This window comes from Limulus polyphemus, unplaced genomic scaffold, assembly GCF_000517525.1.
Source record: "Limulus polyphemus unplaced genomic scaffold, Limulus_polyphemus-2.1.2 Scaffold5008, whole genome shotgun sequence".
NCBI lineage: Eukaryota > Metazoa > Arthropoda > Merostomata > Xiphosura > Limulidae > Limulus > Limulus polyphemus.
In genome coordinates, this window is record NW_013670618.1 from 42,350 (window position 1) to 54,228 (window position 11,879).

Consider the following 11,879-nt stretch of genomic DNA (forward strand, 5'->3'; position numbering starts at 1 on the left):
TATCTGTGGTAGTGTGTATCCTATGATGAATTTCATGCAACTCAAAAAACAAAAAATAGTGTACATAATTATAATTAATTTTTTACTTACTGTCTCATTAAGAACACTATTTCCACAGTCTCTCTCCAACTTCCCAGTCTGAAATACACAAAATTACACTAAAATTTAGAAAGAGAATTGCATGTCTAATTTATTCTCACAGACAAAGACATACGACTTAATTTTTTAATTACTTATTTTTCAAGATCTTCTAATAAACATATTAAAATTCTTTCAAATTTACTTACACAACTAACTTTTATTAGTTCCTACATTACTGGACAAAGTATAAGGCAAGATAGTATTTCATCATATTTTCAAAAAAAAAGCTAACTTTTTTTTTACTATTCACATTACATAGTTTTTTCATCTCACTCTCTGGGGAAAATTATCCCTTCTTATTAAAAACCAAACAACTTTTTAAAATCACATACTAGGAAATTTTTATGTGTGTCATAATGTTTACAGATCTTTCAGACAATCAATAACTTCCTCAACTTCCTTAAATGCACTGTACATGATGTTTAGTATCAAATATGTCCTCACACGTGTGAGAGTATTAAAACTTCAAGTCAATATCTTCACAAATTATATGTCTACTATTAACATGGCAAAAAGAGAACTACATATCTTCTTGCCTACAGTTAAAAATAAATAGACTTTAATCACTATGATATCCCTATTTAAAAGTGTCTTTAAGATGAAAAGAAAAACTAAGTTGGTTCTCTTAGAAATTTTGCTATAACAAGAAAACATTAATTACCTTTATCATAGTAAAAAGAATAACATTTTGTAAGTTACATCATTATAACTATTAGTCTCTTAATTTGTTATTAAGCACAAAGCTACATAATAGGCTATATCTGCTGTACCAGTATTGAAACCCAACTTTTAACAGTATAAGAAGTCTTAGTCTTACTTCTGAGCCAGAGGATGGGGGAGGGGGGGCTACATACCAAAAGAAATAACAGCTTGCTAATTCACTAAAACAAAGAAATGCATGTGACATTTATAGCTTTCAATCATAAGCAGTACATGCTTTGAAAAAAAAAAATTAAGGAAACAGAATGATACCAGTTCAGATTTTTTTTAACACATACAATATTGTTTCAAAGTTACAAGCTGTATGTCTTTTAAAAATATTTTCTATGATATAATTCATTCAGCCACCTATCCTCATTACATTTTTCTTAGTATGTTGACAAAACCAAAATATTAGGGAAGTAGTAGAAATGGAGATTTTAGATCCAGTATATACAAAGTTATTGGATGGTTTTATACTACAAATGTACAGCTCAGTAGTTCAAAAAGTCGATACCACATGCTTGAAAATGAAAAAGAGTGCAATGTTTATTACATATATACATATATTATATATGTATTTATATATTTAGTTTCTTTTTGTTCACACACACACACAAAAATATCAGAAAGTTGTGTAACTGAGAATAAAAATCCAACAACCACAGAATAAATTCAAATGTAATATCCATAAAATTTTATTTTTCACTGTCATTGAAAAAAAAAGCTTTTGTTTTATTGTAGCTGCAAGGCCACAAGTAACAATAGGGCTTAGTGTATATTTTATACTGACTTGATGACTGAAGGGCTCTTTACAGCAAGATGAGGGCACACTACATCGCCTGGGGCTTGGATTCTTATCAGAGCAATTGAACAGAGGGTTAAGTGTCCAATCTAAATACCCATTTTCTGTTACACCACAGCAATGAAACTAAACAAACACAAAGAAAAGAATGATTATAAAATTAAGTACTAACACATATATACACAAATACAGCAGACAATACTAAAATTCACTTTACAAAACAAGTGCATCTTGTCAATAATGTTGGTAAGGTGGTAAAACAAACAATATTACATAGGCATAATGATGAAGTGGTTTCCAAATAAAAGAAAATTCACAGTATAGTTTCTTAGAGTTGTAATCTGCAAGAGCAGTAATTCAACATTCTTTATCAGAACCACACTTTGGCACAGAATAGTTAAAGTAATTATAACTGTACAGATGTACAAGTTTTCATAGATTACACACTGCTTCCAGAGAGGAAGATCCTAGAAAAAAAAGTTAACATAAACAATAAAAGTTATAATGTACACTGAAGTTGTGAAAAGACAAAAATACATTTTATGGCTAAACTTCATGTCATATCTTACATACTAGTTTACACTAAAATTTTGATAATGTATGTGCTAAACAAAAAACAGTGGATATTTCAATCAATTTTCAACAATGGAAATACCACTAATATGTATTACAAGAAGAAAAAAATATTTGTCAATATACTTTTGTGAAAGAAATGTGGTTTTAGAATAATAAAAAAGAACTATATTTAAATGTTGTTACTTTTAAACAAATTATTATACATTATATATATATATGTAAGTGTGTGTGTGTATGCAGACCTTGTGTTTATGCATAATTCTGCACTTTCAAGCAGATTTTCATCCACCACACAAATACTCACATTGCCTCTGTATAAGAATATTAACACTTCATAAAGCAGCTCTGAAATTTCAGAAACCATGATTCAATATCATTTTTGATAATTCAAAATGTGTTGCAAATCAGATGCAAATAATAGCATACAGTACATATGAAGAACCAAGACAATGAACCAAAATCATGCACATTATTACACATTAAGTAAGGCTCAAATTCGATGACGAGGAACCCACTTTGAGACTAATAATGGCTGGAGACGGCTTGAGTGGGTAATGAAAAAAAACTTTAATATAAGTTTAACATAACAGCAAAGGTACATTTGTTCTTATGTTAAACTTATATTAAAGTTTTTCTTCATTACCCACTCAAGCCGTCTCCAGCCATTATATGTAAGGCTCAGTTGATTGGCTAATACCACACAACCTATATGGTACACACAATGTGCTTTATTAGATTTTGTTTGCATTCCCTAAAGTAAATTTTAATGTGTTTTACTCCTTTAATAATTATTGCATGTGTATGTGTGCATCATGCACAGAATGCAGAAGATGGGAACAAAACCCAAGTTAGCAATTGTGTTGCACTGTGGAAAATGTATATATATGTATTACTATATGCAAATATGAATAAATTTAGTATTTAAAACAGAACTTCTTAAATACTAACATAGTACAATTTTAATACACAGCACGATGTTTCTTAAAGGACTAGGTAAGGCTTACCTCCCTCTGAACTTGGTCCACAAGTAATTCACTTCCTTCTTTATAGTTCATCACATTTTCTAGACGTATCTCATCATGTGGAAGATGTTGAAAGATGGTTGTAGAGAAAAACGACAGACCAACTAAAATAACTTCACCCACAACTAGTAATGACAGTGCAGCTACATACTACATGAAAATATCACAGAAAATAATTACTTTTCATTGACTAAATGTCTTGACATACATTTTCAAAAATTAAGTATATATACTTAAGATTATGACACAAGCTAATGAAAACAAAACGATTTTTAAAATAAAAATAACATTAAAATAATAAAAATGAATTGTCATCTTCAAGTGATGCTTTTAAAAATTTATCATTAAATACCCAATAATATAATTTAAATATGCATATTTTTGGAGGATATAACTTCTTAAAACCTTATGTTGCACAATTTTGATCTGAAGCAAAAAGGATCATCGCACCATGATTTTCACTAAAGTTCATTCTTTATTACCAATGCTATTTACTAATATAATACATTATCAATTTCAAAAATATTTTAGCTCCTCTTGAGTCTTGAAAAAAAGTTATGATGCATTTCAGGAAACGTTTTAAAAGTGTCAATTTCAAATAGTAAGTGAAGTGGTAATTCATGGACATTTTCCTCTACCAAAAATGTATTTCTGATAAATACTACCTTCTCTTACACTGTAGCTCTATCCTTATGAAAGTTTCTCTTCTCTGCCCATCTAAGCATTGGTACGAATCCTACCTCACTTACTCCAGTGTTTATACCCCACTATATTGTCCATAGCAAGTTAAATCTTGTGACTCTCTCCACCTACATCGATGCAGCCCCTATTCCAGATCCGTATATGAGCTCCCTGTTATTACTTCCTATTTACTTTTTTGACTGTCCAAATTAGCAGACCTGAACACCAGCCATCATGAGAATGAAGGGCAGGAGAGTGTGAAAGGAGGTAAGTATTATTGGAAATACATTTTTTGGTATGGACAATGTTAACGTCTGAAACACACTTACCTCCTCTTATACTACAGCTGGAATCCCAAATTGACAAGATGAAGAGGCCAGTGAGGGCAAGATACATAAAGAAAGTATCTGTGTAGAAAAGAGGTGTGCAAAAATGAGATATAGAAATAGCACACTAGTGGCATCCACACTACTTCTGGAATAGATATACTCTTTGCCCAGACAACATGAAATCTAATTCTTGGACAGTAATGGCCGACCGACCACAAAGGCAAAACTCCAAACATCGTGAGAAGAAAACATGAATTTAGGGACAACTATACCAAAACTGGCCCACTCCTACAATACCAGACACATCCATTCACAGTCAGTCGGCCAGCTGATGTACAGTTCCCCTACACTTGATGAAATATTGTACACAACTCATGGGATTTGTCCAGGCTCTAACCAGGCAAATGAGGTCCCACATCTTGTCAATGGAATTATAGGGCTATGGACCCAAAGCTAGATCCAAGGCATAGTAGCTAGGGCATGAGGACTGCAATGTGGTATTAATAGAACCCAACTTGAAAGTTCCAAAATGTTATAAGTCAAGCCACCAGAATTACAAAGAGAAGGCAAGCAACAGAAAGGTGGACAAACCCTTACCCCAACCAGAAGAAGCATAAAATGCAACAAACCAAACTCAGAAATATGGGACCTTTCTTGTCTTTCTCAACATGAAAAAAAGAGAGATTACCTGGCCTGGGATTACAAACAGAAATCCTAGCTCCCCAGCCTGAGAGGCAAAGCAACACCTCCTGCCCCAGAATTTCAAGAAAGATGTGGAACAAGCTAAGTTCAACCAATGGCACAAGAATTGATGTTCCATGTGCGAAATTACAAGGAGTCAAGGACCCCTTTCAGGATCGTCAAAAAGAAGGGCCACACTCAACTCAACCAGATAGCTAAGTGTCATCATTGAACCAGAATTACAAGGAGGCTCTCATGTACGCTGGTCCTTCTCCCGTCATACACCTGGGAAAAACCATCCAGGGTTATAGGTAGGAGGGCATTTAGCTTTGCCCTCTTCTCCTTCAGTGGAATAATTAGTTCAAACATCACCCAGAAAGAACAAACCTCTGTTCACCACTCCAGCAACTGGAAACTGAAAGTGGTAAGGACTCCCACACTCCACTAGAAAAAAAAAAAGGGGGGGGGATAAATCATGTTGGGAAGGCCCAAGGAATGATGCTTCAGATAAAGTACAGTAGGTGAACCATTTTCCCTAGCAAACTAATCACAATTTATTCAATCCAGGGGTCAGCAGGGATGGGCAAAATCCCCTTATGCATTACTCATAATTGTCATTGAGTGGCGGTCCAGTAGTGTATATAACTGCTGACCAACTGAAACACTCCATCTCAACAGAGCTCGTTGCTACCAGGAAACTTTATCAGTCAATTGATAGCTAGTGCAGATCTGGAAAGAAGTAAACATGTCCAAGCAACACCAGCAATTGAATAGGATCCAAATGAAAATGACGAGAGGGTCCCTGAAAAAGAAATAAACATAAAAGAAATGAAATCACTCTCCTCTCTCACAATCTAGCTGAGCCATGGATAATAGCCATGGGGGTTAGACAAAAACCATTCAATAATGCAACGCCCAAATCATGTAAATAATGAGATATAAATATATTAGATATGGTCCACATACCAGCCTGTGCAATCTCCTCCAGCAGGCAATGCAACAGAGCTACCAGAACCTCGAGATATGGTGAACTTGGTGAGATGATACCCAAAGAAGTTTCTGTTCCTCCAATGATAGCCCAGAGTATGCAAGCACATAAAACCATCGCTGTAACATTCTGCTATCGAGAAAAAGTGAATAGGAAGTAATAACTGGGAGCTTATATACAGATCTGGGACAGGGGCACATTGATGTACGTGGAGAGAATCACAAGATTTAACTTGCTATGGGCAATATAGTGGGGGTATAAAGGCTAGAGCGAGTGAGGTAAGGTTCATATTAATGCTTAGATGGGCAGAGAAAAGTAACTTTCATCAGGATAAAGCTACAGTGTGAGGGAGGTGTGTTTCAGAAGTTATAATTTTCCTATATTGAAAATATGTTTCCAACAGGTACCTACCTCCTTTCACATAAACAGTTATTCTCGTTCAATGCTGCCCTCTATATGCAATTTTATTTTTTCGCATGCCACAAGCCTTGAGCTCCCACATAGCTTACAATCAACTGGTTCAACTACATCTTGCATTTAAATCATCATGCAACAACCCTCCATCAATAATAGTTCAACAGTCTCCTGATGCATGTGACTCCCTCTATTCAATTCTACCAAACTATCACTTTGAGTTTTGGCAGAAAATGGAAGAACCAGTTTTCAGTGGGGAGTAAGGATGGGAAGTGTGAAAAGAGGGAAGTACCTATCAGAAATGCATTTTCAGTATAGGAAAATTATAACTTCTGTTATGGTACATTACCTCCCCCTCACATAAATGGCTTGAATCCCACATTGAATAGGCAGAGGGACTGGTGCAAGAGAAAGAAAGAAGCATCCTTCAAAAGAATCCAAAAGACTCCCTAAAAAAGTAGATGCTTGCAGTAGAGGATCATACATGGAAGACTGAAACACTTCTATACGAGATATACTCTTCACCCAGTGTGGAATTAGATGTCACAGACATGGGTGTAAATTGGGAGTACATCCAAAAGCACACGATACTGGAATCTCAATGTCATAGAGTACATCAATGTGAGTGAGAGTGAAAGGATATGCATCTAGCTAATCTTAAAACAAAAATCACTTTGTACTTTGTTTACTGAAAGTCTGCCAAATTTTGTGAAGATATACATACTATATTAAAAGTTAGTAGTATCAAAACTACAGACTTTAAACAAGTACAAAGAGGTCATATGGTCGGTCAAATTGACCAAGCCTGTGTTGAGAGAATTAAAAATGACAATTCCTCAGTTGAGTACCACCACCTGAAGCCTAGGCAATTGTGCTGGAAGTAAATAACATTTTTGAAGTAAAAACATAAGCTTCAGTGAAAAAAAAAAAAATATCTCCACTTCGTATGAAATTTAAAAAAATTAGGGAAGAGAGCACAAACAAAAAATGTCTTGACAATAGCATTGCCAAATGAGAAGTAATAGATTAGTAGAATCAAACAGAGGAAGTCACATGTGTCAGGAGTGTGTGTGTTACACTCTTATTGGTGGAGGGTTTTCGCATAATGATTTAAATGTGAGACGCAGTTGAACCAGTTAATTGTAAGGAACATGTGAGCTCAAGTTTTGTAGCATGTGAAAACATTTTTTGCATATAAAGGTGGCACTGAATGAGAATAGTTTTTTTATGTGACAAGATGTAATGTACTGTAACAGAATTTTCTCTTTTAATTATTTCATGCCTTTTGGAAATCCACTTGTCATAGTGCTTTTAATAAGTGTTAGAGAAATTAGAAAATTACACTTTTTATAAATATTGAGCTTTCTTATTAATACAAAATGCTCAAAATCCTGAAGCTTTAAAGGTTTTTACTCCATCAACCTCCATTGGAAGACAGCACTGAATTCTGCAAGGTGTGTCTGGTGGCCCTAGACTTATATCCTATTATGGTTGTCAAGCACTATACAGTTTCTAGAGGGAGAGCTTAAATAAAGAATCAAGTCCAACTAATCACATGACAAAAAGTAGAAAGACAAGAAAGAATCATATCTACTAACTATAATTATTGTTTCATAATCTATAAGCACAATTGTCAAAAACAGCCGACTGCTGACACTAATGATTATTTAACCCTATGAGAAAAGTTGGGTCAAAATGCTCACATCACTAACTTTTATAGATAGTTAAATTTGATAAAATACTTTTTATTATTGTTTTATGTCAATAAACTCAGCATAGTTTATATTCCTAATCCATTAGGGGGGATCTAAGTCAATAAAACAATACATATCTACATTTAAATGATATTTAAAATAATAATTGTTCTGAATAATTTTATATGTTGTTTTGGATACAATCATTTGCATGAGCCATCACAAACAAATCATAAACAACTTTGTTTAAGAATTTCATTCATTTTAGATCTGAAATAAAAAACTAATAAGAACAAAAATAGAAAATATAATATTTAATAACATACATCCCAGTATTGTATATACTACAGTCCTGACTGTCACTGAGAAGCAGAAGATTATCCTTGTAATACTTAATAATGGGGCAGAAAATGTCCTCAAAAGATACTGCCCTAGATTGATAACTGTATACAAATAACAGTTAATATAATTAGGCATAAGCTGATGAGCTGACTTTGATGACAAATATTTTACTATTTCAACCTAGAAATTACGTTTATGACATTCATTCTATTATATTGTTGCCATTTGAATTTTCACTTCTCTTTCTAGTATGAATTCTAGGCAATTACTGATGAAAAATTAAGACCAGAAACCATGTTATTATTTTTGAAGTGCTTAAAGTGAAGATGTAATTAAGAAAATTCTGAAAGGAAAAATCCACATTCTTTATACTGTAAACAATTTTATGATTTTAACTTTCTGACAAACGAGTCTTGAACTTATATTACTTTAACACTAAGAATCCAAAAACAGTCATATAACAACTGTTTGCTTGCAAATGGAGGTACAATAGATTGAAAATCTGTTACTGACCAGTATTACCAAATCAGTGTATTTCTCACTTTATAGGTCAAATTTTCAAATCATTTTCAGTTTCAGTGAAACTGAAATAAACAATGATATGGATTGCCATCATTGAAAGGGGAGGAATATGGAAGAACTGGGAGTTAAACTTTCGAGGACTTTTCCAGGATTTTCATGGGTCATGCAAATCCTGAAAAATAAAATGAATTGCACTAATTGCTCTTACATTAAATATATATATATATATCAATATAGTTTTTAATGTGCAATATAGTGAATACCCAAAAATGTTACTTTAAATACTTCATATTTCTTGCCTTTTCATCATAAGTATTAACTTATTTTCTTGCATGCAGGAAAGAACCTCATTAAAAATACTGACACAAAACAGGTCTATATAAAAGTAATTATAGGCTGCTCATTATTACATTTTTGTCATTAGAACATCTTTAAGTTGACATTGCAAACATAGCAAGTCCTAGATGTTTAGTAGTCTTAGACATTGGCTGAAGGTAGGAACATTAAAAGCTAGTCAATCACAGAACCATGTGACTGAATGTCCACAAACCTAAATATTATTTCTGGTTATAAAGAAGTTCCAAAATTATGGAGATATTGATTGAAGACAAGGCAAAATTTCCTAGGAACATGACACCAACAAATACTACCACGTGACAATACTGGAAGGAAGAAATAGTCAGTATTTATAAACAACTTGCTGAGGTCCTAACTAATGTAGGATAAAATCATCCTTTACTAAACACAAGAGGTGGGGTGCTCCAAGTAAGATGATCTTTGGTATGTATTCTCTCAACAAGGGCATTTGGGATCGTGTAATAAAATTCCTCTTGGGGTTAAGGTCAATGGAATTGTGTTCTCTAAAAGATGAGTTCAAATTCAGCCTACAACCTAAAATATGGCATATACTGATATGAAGAGAATGTGGAAGATCTTGCTGTAATGTTGTAAACTGGAATAACTTTCAATGGACATACCAATCTACAGATCTAATTGTTTGAGAGAGTAACTCTGACTGCTCAACATTATAGTAATCCTGATACCTATGTACAATCATCATTTGCAGAAGCTATTGTATGAGTACTTTGTGGTATTTTTAAAATAACATTGTGTTAGTGGACAATAATGGATGTCCACATAGAGGTTATCTTGTTAAGCATCTCACAATGAAACTATAACTTGTTTGGAAAGTCAAACCCATTCCCCCAGACTCAGTCTCATTGAGCATGCTTGAGCCACTCTTTGAGAGATGTGTTATGTTTCTTCAACTCCCTCCAAGAACAGTACCCTCAAAATAGAACAATGCTATACATAGAGTGCAATATGTACAATGGCCATGAAAGATGATTATCTATAAATCCTTTTAGCCATTCTTGGGATATTTTGGTGTATTTATATTTTTATAACTGTTCTGTTTTACTTTATAATTTGGGTTACTTCCACTGATCTAATGTCTCTAAGCTAATATCACATTAATCTTTTAATTCATATAAAAGATTTAAAATTCACTTTGTTGCACTATATTTAGAACCATTATAAATTATGAAGATTTTTTAAATGTGTGTCTAAAACTTTTACAATAACCCATTCTGTAAAATGAAAAAATACAAAAAACATACCAATCTCAAAATAAAACCATTTTCCTGAACTATTCCCAAACATCCAATAAAGCTGGTAATGAAAAATACACATGCTACTGCATTGAATCCTATAGTGAGCTTCCAAACTTCAGCTTGTGCATCAGTAACATCATCATAAATACTGCTAACCTCTCGTTCCTGCTCCCACAGTGTCCAAGCACTGATCCCTAGAACAATAAGTCCAACCACCTGAAACATTAAAAAAATACTTTTAACTCACATTATTAATTCTATTGATTACTTAATTAAACTATTTTTAAACTTGTAATTAATACTTACAACTGACATGCAGAAATGTAAAACTAATAAAATATTCTGGACTCGGATCTAACTCATTACTATTTTCAGGTATTGGAAGACATACAGCTTCATTCAAATTAAATAAAACCAATTTCATTTTAACTTAATATTACAATCGAAACACAAATTAATCAATAAACAATTACTGTTACATAAATCTATGATTTGCTACTCTGTGTATGTGTGCATGTGCTGTGCTGGAACTTTGTAAATCAGGCTCCTAGCATTTCCTGCAGAACAGTAATAATACTACCAAAATAGCATATCATCATATGATAAAATTGTTGTATTTATTTTACACCTTTTTAAATACACTACTCTAACACAAATTAATTTCCATTTAGCCTAATGTCTTGTATCCATATGAAAAATCAATGTGGGAATATAGAAACGAAAACATTCTTTTTACCAAAAAGTAATGATGTATTAACACAAGCAATGTTTTGTGTTGACACTGAGATAATAATCCTGATTAATAGCAGCTAAAATCAAGAAATGTTTGTCATTTATTATAATTAGGATTTTTGTTGTTGTTAAAACAATTTCACTCCTAGGGAAAAGTCTTTGTGGCAGCCAGATTCTTCGGTGCAGATTATATGCATGTACACAACTTATCTGTAGCCTTATTGAGATGTTTATCGGTACAACTGTAATATTACTTTCCTCTTTAAGGACAAGAATTTGGCTATGTATATTTTCAGAATATACCAATGCAGATTTTCACCAATGGAACATACCTGAAAACAAAAGTACTCCACATTAAATTTTATAGACAAATAAATATAATAACTTCCTGCATAAGAAATAATCATATTCAAGAGAATACAAATTAATCTTATAATATAATGAACATCCACAAACTAGCCAGTGTAGACAAAGATTTACAGATATTTACAGGCTTTCTTTAGATGCATTTACTTGTACTTGTTTTATTCCCAATACTAAACTGACTAACTAAGGGCAAAGGGGGGGGGTATCAAGGATAAATACCCTAAGCTAAAAAAGTTTAAATAAGTGATAGGATGTAAAAAATGTAACAGAATTA

At 32.9% G+C, this 11,879-nt stretch overlaps 1 protein-coding gene across 1 annotated transcript in view; it reads right to left on the reverse strand.

Annotated features, from left to right (window-relative positions):
• LOC106471989 (tetraspanin-17-like) overlaps nt 1-11,879 on the reverse strand; it is a 58,500-nt gene that overhangs the window by 29,308 nt on the left and 17,313 nt on the right. Inside the window, exons 3-6 of the mRNA XM_022400602.1 lie at nt 10,514-10,723; nt 3,226-3,393; nt 1,634-1,771; nt 91-138 (exon numbers count right to left, since the gene is read on the reverse strand). Coding sequence (XP_022256310.1) covers nt 91-138; nt 1,634-1,771; nt 3,226-3,393; nt 10,514-10,723 — 564 coding nt within the window. The remainder of the gene's footprint in view (nt 1-90; nt 139-1,633; nt 1,772-3,225; nt 3,394-10,513; nt 10,724-11,879) is intronic.